The 21049-nt window shown below is 37.1% G+C and overlaps 1 protein-coding gene across 2 annotated transcripts in view; it reads left to right on the top strand.

Moving 5' to 3' along the window:
* Nucleotides 1–21049, top strand: part of HDAC9 (histone deacetylase 9) — a 270346-nt gene that overhangs the window by 24305 nt on the left and 224992 nt on the right. For both annotated transcript variants that reach the window (XM_050971717.1, XM_050971723.1), the window contains exon 2: nucleotides 9676–9786. In XM_050971717.1, coding sequence (XP_050827674.1) covers nucleotides 9768–9786 — 19 coding nt within the window. In that variant the 5' untranslated portion in view covers nucleotides 9676–9767. The remainder of the gene's footprint in view (nucleotides 1–9675; nucleotides 9787–21049) is intronic.

Consider the following 21049-nt stretch of genomic DNA (forward strand, 5'->3'; position numbering starts at 1 on the left):
CCTGGCTTGTGCTTTACCTGTTTGTAGGTGTGTCTGTTTCCTTACATGCTGGGGAGGGACTCCAGGCCTAAAATTAGGTTGTTGTGAGTTTGTATTTTCCATGTCTTACTCCTGTGTAATATTTGGGTTTGTGGAAAATCATCCATAGTGTACAAGTCAGAATTACTAACAATCCAAATATGCCTGCAGGTTTGAAGTTCTCTGCTTTATGTTTCTTCAAATATTTGTTTCTCAGATTAATATTTTAAGACATATAACTGATAAAGTTAAGAAACTATTTTAAAATATTTTTTTCCCTAAAATGATGCCTCAAATCATAAGTGACTAAGACTTTCCCAAAATCAGAAATACCTGTGTGTATGGAAGAGTACAATTACTTGCCTGTAAAGGATGTAACACATCTACAGCTTTCTGAGTATACCTGTGTCACCAAAGCAATGCATCTGAGTCTGGATGCTCTCTTTCTTTAGAGGAGAGAATGGTACACATGGGAAGGTCATGTTTGAGACCTGTGTTTTGAAGTCCACAGAAATTTACTAATTCAAGGCCATTGAGGCATGCTGCTCCATATTTGACATTTCAAAAAAGTTTTGATAACTTTTATAAGCCAGTTAAATAACAGAACATTGAATGTCTTATTAAATAGTTTGAATCCTGGATGGGACACCTAAGTCCTAATTTAATGGAAGTAGCAATAGTGGTTCAGAAGAAACCAAAGAGTTTTGTAGCCTCTGTGGAAGGGCTGTAGAGCAGTGGAATATTATGATGATTCACCTTGAGGTTTGTCTGGATTTATCTAAACCAAGTGTCAAAGCAAAGCTTACAGAGACATATTTCGTTCTAAAAATATGAACTGTTTGCAAATCAGGTGCTCTTGAATCTGATTATCCATGCTAATATCTATGTATAAGCATACAATCTAGTAAGAATATGGGTTTTTCAAGGGTACTTTGTAATAACTTCACTTTAGCCTTTTTAAAGGCAGTGATGATATTCCCAAGTGTTTTTGATCACTTCAAAATGATTAATCATTGCATACTAAGGAAGGTTTCAGTGGGTAGAATATGTCCTTTTGTTGTAAAATCAGAAAAAATGTATCAAATTCAAACAATTTACTGAAGGTAAGTTTTTGGGGATTCCAAATCAAATTTTTACAATGTCAGAGAAAGTTTATATGTGAAGTTGCTCTTGTAAAATTTTATTTTATTTTTTTCTTTTTAGCTTAAGTATCACATACTCTCAAGTTTTCTTTGAGAGCTGGAGAGGAAAGCAAGACTAATTCCTTCAGAGAACCATTCAGATCACAGGCCAAGCATCTGAAATTGCCTTTGGAGGCTTTCCCTTCTAGATAAATGGTCTCTTTGGGGCTGATAATTCTTGTTGCATGAGAGGTGTGCTGTTATTCTCAACTAGTGCAATGTTGCAGAAATGCAAAAGTGGTTTTTTTTGTATGAAGGAAGCTTTGATGTTCTGATAGGTTCCAGTAACAGAGTCCTGCTGTGGTAAATATTCAGGTGCTGTGCATCTCAGATTAAATTCAAAACTAGTTTTATACTGCCCTTCATGTGAAAAGATTGAGTAAAAAAAGGAATAGGGGAGAATTGTGTTGCTGTCTCTAGTTTTTTATGGGTGGCTAAATGTCAGTTACTGCACTGTGCAACAAGGTCAGTAACAGCTGAAATAAATTTCAGTTTGAGAAAAAAAGAAGGGGGAGTGGTTGAGAGAAAGTGAGTTAGATTTCATCTGGTGAAAAAGGACACATAAACCAAAGCTGGAGTGCTGTGAACTACATATTATAGACTCAGAGGGTTTCAGAAGCATTCTGTCCATGGTCTGCTTCTTGCTCCTTTGAAAGAACAAGTTTGTAGTTCTAGTGCACTGGACTATGCTGGTTTACCTGAACCCATGGGAAAAATTATATTCTACTGTAATGTTTATCTAATTAATTTTTCGTTCTTGTGTACAGCTATTTATTAAAAATGTTTTGTAACATTTTTAAAATTATTCCATGTGTCTGCAGACATAGGTAAACAGCCTGCCTCCTCCTCTCTTTCCCTCTACTGTAACACATTGTAAATAGTTTTCATGGGTTAAAATTGCATTGTAAATTGTTTGCATGGGTTAAAAATTCCACTTAATCTCAAGTATTTTTAGAGAAATGGATGTTCTTAGACACACAGCAGGCAGAGATGGATAAGGGTATACACAGCAGGGTTGATTTTTTTTCACTTTACTTGAAAGGGTGGGTTTTTTATTTCTTTTTTGTTTTAATTCCTGAGTGACTGAGTTATAATAAACTACTGATGATTGAAGTGTGGCCTCCATGAGTTATGCCCAGTACAGCTCCATAGTGCAGAGCTCACAGTGCTCCTGTAAGTCTATACTCCAGCTGTCACTTAACTTTGCTGTTGCTCACCACAGAACTTTGCTTAAATTTTTTTCAAAGTCAAATTTAAGAATTTAGAAAGCATTTCTTAATTGAGTGCATGAGTTGTCTGATGGTTTCTTACCAGGAGCTTAGATAATTAGTTTTCATAGTGCTGGGTAAGAGTCAAAGTAAAAGATACTTAGAATTTTTGATTTCCTTCAAAGTAATCTGGACTCTGTAATTTCTTGTTGTGGCTTTTTTGAGAAGTTTTGAGAGACAGATTCTTTCTTCCAGTTGTATTAATCTGATGGAAGTTTGTCCACAGTCCTGCATGAGGGGAGAGGACTGTACCCAGTTTGATGTGACCTACAGGGACTGTTCTGTGTGTGTCTTGTGGCAGAATGGCTGAGGCTGGAAAGTGTCTCTAGAGATTTTGTAATTCACTCAGATGAACAAAGCAAAGTCAGCCACTGCAGACTGGTCAAGGCCATTTTCATTTGAGTTTTGAATATCTCTAAGGATGGAGATGATGTCTGGACAACCTGTTTGTTTAAATGAAAAAGAGTTTTGTTTCTTTCCTTGTGTGCTTCAGTGAACTCTAAATTTAAAGTTTGATTTTTCCCTATAAGAAGGTTTTGGTTTCAGTACTGATTAAAATCTGGCATAATTAAAAAAAAATCAAAATGTGAACCTAAATAGGTTCACATTTTGATTTTTTGTCTCATATCTTCTTTACCTGCTATGAAAGCATCATAAAGGCCAGTCCCTCACCTGCTGTGGTATCTGCTACTGCCTGGTTGTACATGATAGAGGCCAAGTCTTGTAGATCAGCTCTACTTTGGGAGGGCACATCTGGATGTGCACCCTTTTTAATTCAGACAAAGGGCTGGCATGAAAGGAGAAGGCAGAACAACTTAAGCAGCAGCAGAAATATTTCTGCAGTATTTCTGTGGTGAACTAGCTCCAAATCCTGATTGAGGCTCAAATAAAAAAAGGTCATTTGGCCTTTTTTTTTTTTTTTTGAAGCTATATTGTATTTCTGACTGATTTCACTAGGAAACAGAGCAGAAGCTTGTGCCAATTTGTTGTAACTGGCATAGCCCAGCCAGCAGCTTAGCAGCACATTATTTGATTTATTTGATTCTGTTGACTGAGTCCCTGGATTCTGTTTTGGTGGAAGACATCATCTCATCTTGATTTCTGGAAAACTTATTTGCCTCATCTCTATAGTAGGCAGTGAATGTAAAAGAGGCTGTTGAAATAGCTGTATGGCTTTATTGCTTGCTTTAAAGAGTTTCAGGAAGGAGGATTTGTTTTACTGGACAGAAGTCTGAGCCTCTCACAACTGTTTGAGCCATGTGCTCACAGCATGTGTGAGGTCTAACACTGCTTAATATTGCATATGAGTAATTGCTAAAATGTAGTGATTTGAATTATTAGTCAAAATAAATATTTGCATGTAAGAAGTATAGCTGAGAATTCTTTACAGATTCTGTAAGATGTACTTTTCTGTTAGGCACATTAAAAATTACTTTGTTGGGGAAATAGAAATAGTATGAAATTCCAGTACTTGCTGCTGGAGTGGTTCTTTAATACATTACCTTCAAAGGTATGCACTGCAAAATTTTTACAGACTTCAAAAAGTCTTTAAGTAGATCCCTAATTAAGAATAAGATGCCTGAATACCTCGTGGTGAAATACTGAATCCTGCAATGAGCTCTGGATTCTGAATGCTTTGCTGTGAAACCCCTCAATTCCCACTGGAAGCAGATTTATACCCCAATGTCTATTGGACTGGGTTTTGGTCTTTTTGCTGCAAGTAAGTCTGCTCTGTATTTGCATATAAAGGTCACTGCATAATTGCATGTGCTGCTAATGTCCTGGTTTTGCTTTAGCTTCCACTTATTGTACATTTTTAAACCAATTATAATAGCCATTTGCTTTTTGAACTGATGTCTTCAAGTACTTTGTCTTGGAATTCACAGCGTTCCTTAACACTTTACCACCTTTCCCATATGCCAGTTTACTTCCTAATCAAATTTAGAAGTTTGATACAAGGGTAGAAGGGTTTGATTTGGCACTCTGGGTTTGGCTTACATGGGTGCAAATAACTTCAGTAAAAGTTCATTGTAATTTTTCTTCCAGTCATTATGTGGTAGTTGATTTTTTATTATTTTTTCTAAGATCTGTCTTTTTAATGTGATTTTTTTATTACATGCTGCATGAATACCTATTCAACAATTTTCTTTTGAAAAATACCTTTCATTTAGAAAGATGTATTTTTTAAGCATCATGCTGTTCATATTCTAGAAAGAACAACTCTTGTTCTTTTGTTTTTTGTTGTTTTGTTTTTAAGCTTTCATATTTCATTTAATTGAGCTTTTTGCTGAACTGTTCATTGGACAACTGCATTTGTACTAATTCTTACAGCTGTTTTACATGATTGGCTTTTTAACTCACAAGCTGCTAAGTGTGAGAAGTGCATATTTCTTTCTTCTGACACTTGAGTACTTGTGACACTTAATGGCCTCAAGCATTTTAATCTCGATTCCAAACAACAATTTTTTTCTAAGTAACTGAAAGCTATTTTGAAACAATATATGCAGCAGAGAACAACTAGGTGTATTATTAAGGGTACTGACCTGTCATGTTCAGAATTTAATGAAGTGTATAATTTTATATTTTTATCCACAAAATTTTTCATAATGATTTTCTAGACCCCTTTTCAAATAGAGCTATTTTAGGTTAAAAATCCTCCTGGAAGAGAAAGATCTGGAGGATACCTCCAGGATGTAGTTGAGAAAACTATGGATTCCTTTCAGAAGTTCTCATGAAAAATTCATCTGGGACACAGGGAAAATAGAAGTAAAAATATATTTTTCATCTGAATTCTGTTAATTTGTATTCATTGCATTCTATCTTAGAAACTCAATTCCCAGAAGAATTTTCAAGTATTGGCACAAGATAGAAAAAATGTAGTGAGTGAATATAGTTTTGGGACAACATAGTGAAAGATGAGTTTAAAGAGATAGTGTCAACTTGAAATGCTTATTTGTGTTAGAAAATACTGTACCTAAAATGTAGTCAAGAGAAACATAAGGTTTGTGGTGGCTGGTGGGCATGAAAACCTACATTCCATCTTGCACTCTTCTTTTGTAGCCATTTCAAAGGTGCATCAGTTGTTGACTTTCTTTTGAAGAAAAAGGGGAAGGTTTATGGTTCTTGGATGAGCCAATAAGAGTTGCTAATGAGCAGCATCACCTCCAGTGATATGCATGAAGGTAGAAATTATTTTGCTGTATGTTGTCCTGTATTCTTAAATGCCAGCTTGATAATGAGTAAAAGATGAATTATCTTTCAGTTAAAATGTAGTAAAACAAACCCTTAGGATGTGAGTGTGGAAATGTTAAATTGTAGGGCCTTAGGAAGTGCACTTAGTCTATCCTAAATCCTGGAGCCCCTTTCTGTACCTTAGCTAACTATCTTCAGGATTTGGCCAATCAGGAATTGTGTGCTGTTTTTTGTGGGTGGAGATGGAGCACAAATTCATCTCCCAATGAGTAAAGCCCCTCTCATGAAATTTTAGTGCACAACAGCCTGTGCTGTGTTTTTTTAATTTTCAGAGCTAACATTAAAAAATATGTGGCACTGTAGTTCATGGTGTCTAATTTGCACTATGACATTCCTTCAGAAAAAGAAATGAAGAAATGTCAGCTTATCAGTAGAAGTGTATTTGAATGAGAGTGTCTGTGTGATGAAAATAATTCTGTACATGGTAATGTGGAATTTTTCATGTTCTAAATGGAAGCTTTGACAATGTGAGCCTTGTATCATATTTACAAGGAGCTGTTAAAACTGAACCTGAACAACAACATTCAGCTTAGTGAGAGCTCTGCATTTACATGACATATATGGAAATAGAGTATCAGGAAGGATGCCAACTGCCACCTCATTAAATAAGACTACCAGTACAGTTGAATTTACGAAATTTCTTAACAGAAATCTTTTTCTGGGAATCCCAGCAGAACACTTTCCTGTACTGGAATTATTCTCCCTAGGTTTAACTGCATTGAATATTCAATGCTGGTGCTGTCTTTGGTGATCTTGAAAAGGAAAAATCAAGTAGTAACAAGAGTATCTCCAGACCTGTGGAGGAGGTACCTAGTCCACACCCCTCTTCTAGGCTAGGTCAGCTACAGCAGGTTGCCCCAGACTGTGTACAATCTCCAAGGATGGAAACAAAAAACTTACTGGGAAGCCTATTTCTTAGATGTTTGGCCTCAAAACCAGGGAAAAGTACCTTCTAATGTTTAAATGGAATTGCCCATATTTCAGTTTGTGTACATTGCCTCTTCTGTCTCTGGGGATCACTGGGAACAGTCTTGGTCTGTCTTCTTTACCGCTTTTTACCTAGCTACTCAGCAATGAAGCAGCTCCTTTTGCTCTGATCTTGGGGCTTTTTCTGTTTCTCACTTTGCTCCCTGCCACCCACCCCAGCCTTGGCACACACATTCAGTAGATCCAGTTTCTCTAGCCCATTGAAGTCCCTCTGAATGACAGCAGAACCATCTGCTCTGTCAATTCACTCCTTCCAGTTCTGGATTGTCTGTGGAATTGCTGAGGTTATGCTCTGTCATGAGCCAGGTCCTTAATGAAAAGCAGTACTGGCACCAGTGCTGACCCCTGGGGGCTCCATTGAAGGGACTGGCCTCCAGCTGGACTTTGGCCTGCAGATCACAACCCTTGGAGCTTGGCAGCACAGACTGTTTTCAGCCACCTTGCTGTCCACTTTCCTGGGTTTCACAGTTTGTGAGGGTGTTCTGGGGAGCAGTGCTGAAAGCTTTTCTCTATTCAAGATAAACAACATTCTCAGCTCTCCTCCCATCTATTTTCTAACTATCATGTGGCCCAGCATGATTTCCCTTCATAAATAAAGGCTGCCTATTTCCCACCACCTTCCTGTCCTTCACGTGCTTGGAAGTTGTTTCCGGGATTATTTGGCCCAGCACCTTCCAAAACATGGGGTTGAGGTGGACTTTGGTTCTCTGTGTTCTCCTCGTCCTTCCTAAAGACAGGAGAGATGTTTCTTACAGTCTATTTCAACCTGCCTTTTTAGTCGTGACCTTTCAAATCTGTTCTGGGAGTGGCTTTGCAGTGATGCTCTCCAGGTCCCTCAGGACTTGTGGGGGCATCCATTCCCTCGGGTCACATGAACTTATGTATGGCCAGCTTGTTTAAATCTTCCCTAACCTGACTCTTCTCCAAGGGTAAATGTTCCTTGCCCCAGAAGAGCAGGGAAGAGCTAGGGAGCAGCTTGTTTTTACAGTTTCAGCACAGCTGGTATCCATAACCCAGTCCAGGGTTGGTGGGACCACTGTTTTGGGTACAGATTGTCACTCTGATGGAATACTTGCACTGACAGGAGCATGCCAGTCGTATTTACTGATTTCTCTATCTCACACACACAAGCATCCCAATTACTAGGCATTATCTTTATTGAGTGAAAAAATAAAAGTGAAGACTTTTTTTGTGAGGAGAAAGCTTAGCTTACCCATTTGAGAGTGCAGTCAGAACTGATCATGTGTTCTCTGCTCTCATCTGAGCTTCAGATGTTTGTTTAGATGGGAGGTCTACATGAAGCTTACTTAAACAAAATTATAGTTTCAGTTATGGGGATTATTAGTGAATTTCAAGTATTAGAGTATTGTCCAATCCTAATGCCCAGAATTTTCCTAATGCTCAAAAATACTGTGTTTACCTTAAATGTATGCTGAGAATTCACTCAAGTAAAGCCCACAGTCATGCATCAATATCCATTTTCTACTTTCTGAGAGAAACCACATTGTCTCAGCTGAGTCTGGATACTGAATGAATGGATGTTGGATTCACTGGAAAATATTTTTCATGATCTGTGTAGCTGCTAAGATAATAATGAGACCAGTGAAATTAAGTAGAACCTTAGAACTCTTGAATTGTGTATTGGTTGTACTTTTATTGATAAATCTTGCAGCTGTATGCCTGCTGCAGTGGTTCCTTACTTATCCAAAGTAGGGATCTGCCCAAATGCATGTTTTAGGTAGGGCTTAACAGTAGAGTCAGTTCAGTTTTATAGTGGTTCCATTTGATATTTAATTAATTTTGCTGCAGGAGGCGAGCAAGGGAAAGTAGCATTTTCATCAAGTACAATGAATTTTGGTTTTACAGGTGCTGTCTGCTGGAGTGTTGGTAGTGTCCAAATATCGTGCCTATTTGAGCAGTGTATGTCCAGCTTGCTTTAGGGGGCATAAAAGCAGAAGTTACTTATCTAAACGTGTGATTTTCCTTTCTTGAATGATAATGATGCTAAACTTAAATGATTATACTTGGTTAAATTTTAATTTACTATCTCGAATTTGGCTGAGCTCAGCTTGAAACTAAATGTGCAGTTGGTAGTTTAAAAAAAGTGACAAAAGCTGCTAAAATATTCAGCACTAAGAATATCTTTGACTACTTAGATACTTCAAGAGCAGTGGCTGAATAGGATAGGCACAGTCGTAATGCACTACAACCTTCTCTCTCATTATGCTGTTTATATCATGCTTGAATGAAAATATATTTTAGTTCCCTGAAAGCTTCCCTGTAGCTTTAAACTTTCAGCAGATGGGAGTATTAGAGGAACGTTTTTGCCTCTGTCTCTGTATTGAACTGAGAATGCCACAGGACTGTGAAAGGGTTTCAGCCAAATTGCAGAACCTTCCTTGCCCTAATCTGGAGCAGCCCACACCATTAGCAGCTCTCTTTGTGGTGTCAGGGATGTCATTAGCTTGTCATGGGAGATCCCTTCAGCTGTGCTAATTATTTCAACAAGCTCTATTCATGAGCTGTTCAAACATTGGAGCTTTAGGAAGTAGTAGCTATTCCTGAAAGACTTTTGAATGCAGATCAGTTTCTGCACATTCATGTTTCGATGCTGACTGCAGTAAAATGGAGAATTGGCTACTTCTTATACGTAAGGATGTAATCCAGATATTTGTGGAAGGACACAATTCATCCTTTACTTTCTGGTGTTCTTATATGACTATAGATGGGCTGTAATGCAAATTTCTAGTTGAGCTGCTTGGAAGCTTTAGAATTTCTGAATTTTAGTCTTCTTCTCAGTGGTCATCAGTGCTTGAATTTGCAGCAAAAAAGTACACTAGAGAAAGAACCTTTGGGGTGAGAAATTTCAAATGATCTTCTGTTTGTGTTTAACATAATTATATTATCTTAAAACTATTATGTTGTCAATAAATAGTCAAAGGTGTTTTTTCCTTCTTAATTTTACTCAGATTCACCTGACTTCCAGAAGAATCTCCAAATCTGGACAGCTTCTGCCACAGTTTGCTTTACACTTTAACAAGATACCATTCCATTAAGAACAATGAGCTCCACAACACCAGGTCAGTTTGTTTATGTTTATACCTCACTCCTGCATAAAACTGTGCCTTCTTAGGAAATACTTAATCCTTTGTGTTGATGAAATGTATTTGGAAAATGACTGATATGCAACACTTCTTATAAAACAGGAAAATGGCTGTATAGGCAGAAAAGGCAGTTTTGGGGGTACCTTATCACAGTTGAGAATTTAAAAGCCAGGATAATCCTACAGTACATGTAAAAGATTTTTTGTTTTTCTTGAGAAACTGATGAGTCATGATCTGAAATGAATAGGCATTTTGTTACATTTTTGTTCTTAATATGTCTAATTAGACATTAATTTATTTTTTGCCTTTGCACAGATGCTTCTTTTAAAGAAAGACAATGGTATCCTGTTATTTTTCTGTTTAGCTCCAACGTCATCTTTGCCCATAATAGGTGTTCTTTGCAGAGCTTCCTCCTTTAAATGTGTGTAATTAACAATGGTCTCTGAACCTACTTTATCCAGTGCCTGCAAAATGAGTCACTGAACTACAGGTTCACTCGATAGAAAGTGAACTATCAGTAGCTGTTTAAACTTCCAAGAAAACAGAATGCTGCATATGGAACATGCCTTGACTTCAGTTCTTTTGAGGAGTGAGAGTCCCCAATTCAAATCTCTGCAACGTCCCATATGGTTCACACTTTGTTCGCCCACACTTGAAGGATCTATTCCTAGTACTGTTGGTAAAATAACCCTTTACAGGTGGCTTATTTTATGACTGCTTTGGTTTTGTGCAAACAGCCTATAAAAGCATCAGGGAAAACACTGTAATGCTTTGTGAGCTGTATTTATCTGTATATACCCTATTGCATTGGAATTTAATTCAGTGAGCGTTTTTTGAGAATTGTTGATTGTAGTATTAAAAACTGGCAACAGCTTTTATATCAAATGGAGTCACACATAGCTCAGTTTCACACTTGGCCTCTTTTTCTTACAGTGCAATTTGGTGCATGCAGTGAATTATCCATACAGTGCACAACAGGGCATTCAGCAGAAAGGCACATATTTATCTTATCACAGTGGTGCTTAATAGGAAATAATCTTGTACTTCCCTAAACACAGAGTTCAAATGCCAAGATACTCCAGCTGATTCGGTATCTTTCTAATGTTTCTTCTTTTGTGTTAAGTGCAGGCCGTGGAAAGAGCCAAACATTAAATTGGTTCTCACAAAAAGAAAGTAAAATTTCCACTATTCTTATTGTCATGAAGAAAAGATAACTAAAGTGAATGAGTATTCTTCTGTTTCTGTAGGCTACATCTAATGCAAGAAAGGGGAAACATTCAGTATAATTAGGTTTTGCATAAAAGTTTTTAGATACTTCAGGAACATCACTTTTGGTAGGAGTTATTCAACATTTTGAAATATTTTCAAATCTACTCCTTAGTGTCCCCCATCATTAGAGTCTGCCTCTGAAAACTGAGTTGCTTCACCAACCATTTCAATATGCCTCTGTGGCATGTACAGAAATGCAGTATTGAAGGGCAGTGTCAGCCTTGGGATCCTCATTTTTCTTTCCTTCAGTGAAACAGCAGAGAGGCAGGATTTATTTTTACTTTAGTCTTGCATCCTGCTTAAAGTTAATGCCATGAACTGGAGGAGGATGAGCATCTCCATGTGGCATCTCTTCTGTCCCCCAGCTGAGCGAGCCTGAGATGAGTTTTGTGCAGTGCTTTGTCACCTTTTGGAAGTCACTGAAATTTCTGGTTTCAGTGTACTCCCAGTAATAGTGGTAGGAGAAGCCTGCCATTTCTCTGAGCAGGTAACATTTAATTGGAATTTCTTAGAAGATAAACATTGCTAAATTTTCTTATTGCATCCATAGTAACTGAGTTCCTTTTTCCAGCCCTCCTCAAGGGTGCATTTTTTTTTGTACATGGAAAATGTCTTTGTTCAATTGCAATTGTTGTTGCTACTTTTCCTTTCTCATGAATTTGGCTTTTTATGAAGGTTAACCTTATGAGATGAAGAGGTGGAAGGGCAGTTTCATCCCACTTTAAAGGTTCCTTTCAACTGAAACTATTTCATGACTTTGTGATTCCTTTGATTCAGCTTCCAACTTAGGTCTAAAATATGTATCAGGTTGTAATTACTTCACCTGTAAGATGCTTCAGTGGTTGCAGGTGTCCCTAGTACTCCAAAAGAAAAATTAATGAATTGCCAGCGACATGAGCAGCTTATTCCTGTGATGGTGAGCCTGTGGGAGGCAGTTCTTGTATTTATGGCTTGTAATATAAATGGCAAAAGCCTGAGTGTTAGCGGTGTTAGAGTTGGGGGTTTTGTGCTTTCTCTTTTAAATTCCTGATAGTCTTGAATTTCTTCAGGGAATAGGTTGCTACGTTATGTTACATCCAGTGGTTAGAGCAGTTTGAAATAATTTTTAGGCAGCACACTTTGAGCACGGTGCTATCTCATTTGAATATCAATCTGCATGTCTTGTACATCAAACCTGTGAAAATCTTCATAATATATGGTAAAAGTTGATATTTTGGGTCCTATTTATAACTTACGACAAAATGATGAATGTACTTTTTTTTAGAATATATCTAGCCCACATATATATAGCTTGTGTATGTACATTCATACATGCTGTTTACACAGAAGATAAATATATTTTTAAAAAAAGGAGAAGAAAAAGCAACAGACAAACTTATAAAGCAGTACGACTCTGTAGATGAGTGGTATAGACCAGTCCACTTCATGGATGGCTTGTTCTGTCAATGAAAAATTCTGAAAAGCTGTAGAAAGGATTGTGTGCACTGTACTAAATTTCTGTGGTGTTATGATGAGATGTGCTAAGTGGAAAAAGAACATATTTCTTTAGAATTGCTTTCCCTTCAAACCTAAGTCGTCTGAAAGCCCATTGAAAGACTTTATGTGAACAAGGAAAAATTATGAATGTTTTCTTCAAACATTATCTGAGGAACCTCTTTGGATTGAGTTTTTCTGTAGAACCAACTCACATGAGTATTTCCTTATATTGCATGATGCAATGAATGCAGAGCCTCCAGCACAGCAACACCTACTTGCAACAACTCTGTAGCCTGTTAAATTGATCCCAGCTCTTTGAACCTTCAGGGACCAGGCTCTTGCTAATCTGTAAAGCTATTAGGTGAATGCTGAATCTCAACAGGGCAGTGTTTGCTTTTCTTGTTATGAATGGTTAGATCATTAGGGAAATGTTTACATTCTGTAGCCATTGCATGTTGTGAAATGATTGCTGTGCTTAAAAAGTGCTGGTCAGAAAAAGAAAATATTTATTTCACAAAATCACAGAATTAGGTTTCAAAGGGACATCTGCAGATAACCATTCAAATCCCTCTGTCAAGGCAGAGTCATGTAGTTAGGGTAGAGAGATAAGTGATATTAATACATGGCACTAATAAATTATGAAGAATAAAAATACCTGAAACTCTTGATCTTTATGAGAGTTTTTCAGATGCTGCAACTATTGGTAAAATAGCAGTGTTTGGTATCACATTTTCCTGATGGAAACCCACACATCCAGTTTATCCAGTTTCTTGTTTTTAATATTGCAGACAGGGGAAATGCTGTTGTGGAAAACTGGTCAGAGAGCTTTTTACTGTCCCTGGTTTTCAGCAGGATTTCAACATGCCTGCTGCTGAAGATAAGTTCAAAAGGTATCTGGTTTACTTACATGCACCCAGGTGAAATCAGATCTTTTATCTATCTGTAGTTATTGAACTGAAATCCAAATGTGTTGTATAATATTTTGGAAATCTCTGTCCAAACTTTTTTTCTGCACTTCAACAGCATTATGTATTTTTTCAGGTCTTTAGAGTCTTCTAAGAGCTGCAATAGTCAACAGAAAATGATATTTCTTAGTAAACTGGGTGGCAGAGAAAGGAGCTGTATGCTAAATTCTGCCAGCTCCTACTTTTGAATCACTTTTCTGTCATCTTTTTTCTGAATTTCTTTGATAGGCATTTGTTTGTTCCTCATGAGAAATAGCTTGTTTTTCCTCACTGCAAAGCTGACTCCCCCTGTTTTCTCGTTCTGCTTTTCTCTGCATTTTTATAAATAATTTTCCTCATACTGGTAAAGACTAAATATAGAATAAGTTCCAAAATGCAATTTTCACTACTGTTTTAAAATGAAAATGCATCAAATGTTTATATTGCAGTCCTGTAACCATCTCTTCACCAGCAGTAGATGCTGTGAACAGATGAATATTTTGATGAATAATCATGTATCTTACTTTAAAATGTATTTTGTCAGCTTTTTGGTAAAAAGATGTCAGAGAACTTTGAGTCTAAAACAAAGAAGTAAATTAAATACCAAAAGTCTAAAACCTCTTCTTCACACATAGGTCTGTTTTGGAGGTGTTTAAGTTCCATTGAAGTCAAGTGCATGGATCTTTTCCAGATTTCTGACTGTAGACTGAAGGAATCAAATACATTTGTTCCTTGGGATGACTTTGTGATGAATTTTCTTAGATTAAAAAAGAACTGTGTCACAGGCTGGATTAGATATTTATGGAGAATTCAATGAATATGGCCCAATAAGATCCAGGATTAATACATGTGTTATCTATATCTATCTGTCTATGTATGACTGAGTACTGCAGCTCTTTAAAATCTCAAAAGGGAAAAGAAATAAATCTACAAGCTCAGCCTTAATATAATGAGTGTAAAAGAAGGATTCTTGCCTCACAGCACTCCCTGCTCTTCTTAACTTTTAATGCAAAGCATGACTGAGATGTGCAGCTCAGATTTTGACCTCTTGAATCTCCTTACAGAACTCCAAAATAGCTTCAGTCTGACATAAATCTTAAGTTTGCCCTTATAAAATGTAAAAGATGTTGCTGTTTAGAGACACTCTGGGTATTTTTCTCATAATAATTTAAGCCTGACATCTTTAACTAGGTATTTCCAGGTAAAATCCCAACATGCTGGAATGAAAAATTTAGATTCAAAATGTGTTCTGCCACTGAGGATTTAATGAACAAGACTACCAAATAAAGAATAAAATGCTCTGTGCATACATTAGATAAGAAAGCATCATCTTGTTCACATGCTATAATTAAAGTTTGTAAATACATTGAGCTACTTACTATGCTTTTTTTTTCTTCCTCTTGGAAGTAATTTGCACCATTTACAATGAAAATTGATAATTAAATCCTTAAAGTGTCATCAAAGGTTCTACTCTTATATGTGCTTTCATCTTGCACATGTTCATGAAGGTCTATTATTTTGTATGCTAATTCTTCAGAATTTAAGTCAATAAATAAAGACAACAAACTAGACAGTGGGTTGTGGGATCAGTTACTACTTTCAGCAGATTCAGGTTAACAGAGGAAAACAAATCTGAAGGGTATATTTGGTATAACTTTGTGGTACTTTAAGATGATATATACATACAAACTTTAACCTATACATGCATAAAAGATTGCTATCTCTTCAAACAGGTGTTGTGCTTGACAATTGGAACTATATTGCTCTTTTCTTTCAGGAGTCAGTTGCTAATGTTGCTTCTGAATGTTTTTTTTTTTTTTTTTTCCCTGGGAATCTGTCTTTCAAAATAACTATTTTTGTCCTGTGTAGCCAAAGCACAGGCCTGACTTTTGACTATTAGCACCTTAAAAGACAAATTACTTTTCTGGAAATAAATCTTGAAATGTTTATAAAGCTCGTAAAGATTTTTTAGAGTGGCTTTTTTTAAATCAGGGGTGAAAAAATTTTCTCATTTTAAGTATGTAATTTACCCTCAGTGCTTGCTTAGAACATGCTCCTCTACAAAGAGCCATCAAATTTATTGTCCAGTGGCAAAACACAGAATTCCACTGTCCCTTTAGCTTATTACTAGTTCATTAATCCATGGTGGCACAGTTATACTTTGATTGGAGTCTAGTGAACTTTAAATAAGTAAATGTATATGTTTATATTTTCAGTGACCTTACAAAAGCAAATCAGAAGATTGCATTCTCTCTGGAGAGTGAATACAAGGTGTTATAACAGTGTTGATAATTACCCATTGAAATAGGCTGGGAAATAGTGGAGAGGCTGATTCCTCATGTGGCTCATCACTACAAACTATGAATCCCTACAGCCACCTAGAAGTTGCTTTGATTGTCACTAAGTGTATGACAAAATTTTCATGTGTTTTTACTGAATAGAAGTCTGCCATCACTCTAAGGGAGTTTGGAGAGACTCCAAACTCAGAAGTTTGGATTCCCATCTCACAGGAAATATTTAACCAACTCTGCTCCTATTATTTTGCTGTCTGTAATCCTGAAGTCATTGTGCTTGCTGGAGGCTGACATTATGGGAGCATCCTGCATTGCCTCATGAAATCTTGCCTTTACTTGAAGCAAACTCTTTAACATAACCTGTAAACCTTTCCTAAGTATAGGAATTTTCTCTAGGAATGGAAATTGTGTGTAATTCTAAATCGAGTCAGAATCTGAACCTCAGCTAAAGAGATGTCCCTTCCCCATTTCATTTCAGTTGCTGATATGTGTCTTCCTGTGCTCTAATTCCATATGGTCCAAGGCCTAAATTTTTATAGTATTGGAGGAAGGAGGGGCTCACCACCCTCTCTGAATGTCCTATCTAGGCAGCTGGACTGTCACATATACAGAGTATTCCTTGGACTGTGCCAAGTATAAGAAATCCTAATTCCTTAGTGGGTGAGACCAGTGCTAGATAATTGCATCTACTTTTGTTTTTCCTTTCTTTTTTTTTTAACCTTTTTTCAATTTTTTTGTTTGTTTTTACTTGACTCCCTCTCTCCAGCATCTGAATTCCATTCTTAGTCTTGTCATACCAAATAATCTGTTTGTTCTTCTACAGATGATATTTGCTTTAATGTACTCCCTAAAATGTTGTTTAAGGAGGATGGCATTGGCGGGGAAAGTTCAGGATTCTATTGTGTTTTCAAGAATATCAATATAGCTCAAAGACTATGAATAAAAAGTTTTGCCTCTCCAGGTGGTTCATTGCTGTACTCTATTTGGCAGATCAGTTGGTTTCCCTAATTCTTGTCTCTGTCAATTCTCACATTTCTGTGTGGAGAATTGCTGTTGCAACAAGAGATCTTGTTACAATGTCAATATTAGCAGGGTTCTTTATATCTGAAAACAGGAGCAGGGGTGAAGATGTTCATGCTTCCTGCTTTGCTGCAAACACAATTTGCCTCCTGAGTGGTTTGGCTCATCACATAACTCTTTCACTTCAATCACTGAGTGATGTGGTGTCAAGACTCATTGCTGTGTGTTTGTTTTTATGGGGGCTGAAGACAGGACAGTGTCACCTCCAGGACAGGAGAGCCAGTGGAGCTGCAAGGTTCAAAGAGCCACCAGGGGAAGGTTACATTTTGGGAAGTCTTGTTCAGTGGCAGTGCCAGAATAAGCAACTCTAGTGACTGGCTGCCCGTTGTTCTCACTCTTCTCATGGGCTGCTCAACTGTGCCAGGTGTACTTATTTGTGTGGCCACAGGATGAGATGGATTCAGGAACTAATCCAGGCTCAGCTGTTCCCAAAAGTAAGAGTTGTTTTTAGCCTGGATTTGTTCCTCAGTGTGATTTACTACATAGCCACACAATGATCCTGGCAAAGTTAGGAAGGAAGAGGGAAGAGAAAAAGAACATTTAACTCATGTCCTGCATTGGGAAGAAAGGATCACGAGTCATCCTTCAACAAGAGAAGCATGGTCAGCCCCCATAGCTGTGGGACTGCTTAACCATAGGTAAAGCTGGAGAGAAGTACTAAGGACTACTTCATTTTACTGGTCCTTTCTTGTTTATGGATTTTAAGCAATACCTGTTCTGTCCATGCAGACTCTGGAGGCTCAGTGGACATTTTTATAACTGAATGAAATGACCAACCAAGTCACATCATCAGCATGGCACTTTTAAAGTGATAAAGTTCAGCATCTGGCTGCCAGGCCTTCTTTCATATTCATCAAGACAAATGCAATGCAAAGCAGTTAGGGATATGTGAAATGTGCTTTGTTAAAAGATCATAGATTCAATATTTAGCTATATAAATTTATAGCATCTACAATTTGGCAAGGCTATGTGTTTCTAAAATGTTGCCTAATACAGAAAGTTGGATTAAACTCCATGAATAAAAAGTTTTTGGTTCTTCATGTATTAGGTTAGCTGTATGAATACTGGTTATATTCAATACCCTAAAAAAGGCATGTTTGCCAACTTTTAATGTTTTCACACCCACACACCACCTCCTAATTTTGTCTCTGGCAGATGTGTTTCTGCAGAATAAGTGTTTCTGCAGTGATAATTATAACACTTATAACAGGTAATTTGCAGATTTGGTAACTCACAAAAAGCAAGACTATTTTGTTGCACCTTAATTTTGAAGCTGGTAGCAATTTCAAAACTTCATTACAAAATTGAAAATGTTAGAGTGGATGGAATATCTTAATCTAGAAATAAGGCACTGCTTTGTAGCATTTAGTAAATTAATGTCTAAAGGAAGCTCAAGGTATGATTTAAATTGAGGAGGGGTGTGTGTCATACTTTATTTCAGATGATTTTGTGCACATTGTGGGTGGAGCCAAGCCCTCCTAGACCAATGAAACTCATGGTTTGAACCTTCCTCAGAGTCTGTTTTTTTCTTAAATTATCATCTCTAAGAAGACAAGATGAATTTTTCAGTTTTAAAAGCTAATACCACAGTAAGTTCCACAGTCTCCCTTGATGACCTGTTTCTGTCTGTGATTTAGAAAAATACTTAATATATATATATTTATATTTATATTTCTGCTAGTTAAATCTATTTCTGTTTAGCATTGCAGTTTAGATATGCAAGATTTGTAAACTCTGAGAATTTCTTTTGGAAATTTAATGAGGCCTGAAACAGATTATCACAAAAGATGTTGTTTTGGACTGCTATTCTCTGCAGAGGAAGATTTTGATGTCATGAAATACCTAGATTTTTGTTTTGTTTGTTCTTTTAATAATGACAAAGCTGGGCAGCTGTCAGAGGTCCTGAGGTAATTTTTGTGATGACTGTAGTTGGGCTGTGATGTGGGGTGTTGATGTTGTCAACCTCAATGTCAACCTCTGTTCCAGCAGGGAGTCTCCTTCAGGCACTGACCTCTGGCAGGAAATTCTGACAGAAAAGAAGGCAACTTGAGATGGTTTGACAAAACTCCCATTCGTTAAACATAAGATATTGTGAGTTCAAAATTTCTGGTTTAACATTTTGGCAGTTTCTGCCAAAGCAAAGCACTGAGCTATTTTAGGATCCCTGAATTCCTGCCCAAAGTTCCCTTTGTTTTCAATTGCAGTTAACAGCTGACCTGAAGACAAGAGGACTAGTGACCTCTGCCATGCTATTTTATCCTCTGACTTGTTCAGTGTTCTTCTCCTAGGATATCATTAGTTGTTCTTTCCAGTCTTCTCTTAACTTAATTGTAAAAATCTGTTACTTTAACCTTTTTTTCATAGATAACAATTTTAAATCTCTTCATGTTTTTTCTCTTGGATTTTTAAGGTGCTACCGGGAAGTGAAAGGAAAGTTTCTCTTCTATAAAATTAAAATTATGAAAGTACTTATTATTTATTAATCTCTCATTACTTTTTAACCCTCAATTTGCAGATATAGTCATTCTCAATTGTCTGGATTATGGATTATTAAGGGTTTGTACCCCTCAATGCTTGACTGTAGGATATTGTCTTTATATGAGTAATGGAGATGACAATTCCTTGCACTTGGCTTCCTCTGTGTGCTGCTCTTTAAGGCTGCATATGTGCTTTGCAAGACTCAGATTTTTCAAAATTCAATATTGATGCCATTGATTTGCACAAGTTTCACGTTTTCTATATTCTTGATTTTTTCCTGGGTTGGGAAATGGAAAATTATCTGGGTGAGAAATTCACAATGGATTACTGATCTGGGGCATGGCAGGGCAAAAAAAGATTTTCTGTGGGTATAGAGACAACGAGCTGTTGTGTGTGCTCTGTGTTGTGTGACTCACATCATTTGTATTAAAAATATCAACTGTATACTTTAAGATAGTACTATTTTGAGGCAGTTCCCCACAATAAAGGCCAGTGCACAATACACAAACTTGAGGCTTCATGAAGAAAGCAGACATCAGATATCTTTCACAGCAGCCCCTAAGGTGCTTGCAGCTGTTTCTCCAGCCTTGAAGTAGATCTGTAGTGACTTAAAGTGAATACAGCTCATTTAGATATCCCCAACTCAGCTTTCAGTGGCTGCTGTGGGTGCAAAGAGCACTCTTTTATATTGCTCAAAAGCTGCCTCAGATCCTGATGAATATATTATTTTTCTCTATTGAAGCATTCAGCAGTTGCCCTAGACGCTTTTTTTGTAGGCAAATTCATGAGTATGTGTAAGCTAAGTCAGGAAAATCCTGAAATAGCCACTGAGTACTTTGTCTTTTCTGTTCAGCTATTTTTAAAGAGTAGAAGAAAAGAGAGGAACTCAAAACACAGTGCTTCTACATGAAATACTGCATCACCTTTCCCATGTGTTATTTCTGTGACTTCAGAAATGTTTAACTTTTCAGTCTGGTATATTAGACCATGCCTTGTGCACCATGTTATTGGATACATTGGATACCACTTGCCTTTCCTCACAAAACATACAAGAAAGCTTGCTCCTTTGTGAACTCCCTAAGTCATTACCATCCAAGGAATCTGTGCTAGATGAAAAATGCTTTGATTTCTAATAGCTGATAAGGAGTGCCTATAGACTTGTGGAGGCACCATTCATTTCTCTGGCAGGGAGACTAAAGTGCAGTGGCTGTCCTTGGGGTGCAGACCCCCAAAAGTATATTGGAATTTAATAAATCATTATTATTCTTTATAAATCCTTTCAGCAAGAAACTCCACAGACAAGAAATTGAAAAATTAAGCAAACCCAGCATTGGTATGCAGAGGATTTGGAAGAAGGACAGTGACACAGGGGCTTGAAAGCAGCATAGAGAAGGGAAAGAGAGATAGAGATGATGTTAAGAGCCATGGAGGTGGGAAGTACTGGGCTTAGATTAAAAGAACAAGGAACAAGAATGTAATAAAAAAGGTATATAGAGAAGACATATGCAGAAACCTAAGAACACATGAGAAAAAGTGTGTCTAAAGTGTTAGTGAGGAAAAGAAATTTTTTGAAAGAACTTCCTGGGGAAATAGCCTCCCTTCCTCTTGGCACTCGTCCTCAGTGTCACAAGGGAGCTGCGACTAGCTTCAGTAGCACTCTGCATGCCTAGTGCTGAAATGGAGATTTGTTTCAAAGTT

This window comes from Serinus canaria, chromosome 2 (genome assembly GCF_022539315.1).
Source record: "Serinus canaria isolate serCan28SL12 chromosome 2, serCan2020, whole genome shotgun sequence".
Lineage (NCBI taxonomy): Eukaryota > Metazoa > Chordata > Aves > Passeriformes > Fringillidae > Serinus > Serinus canaria.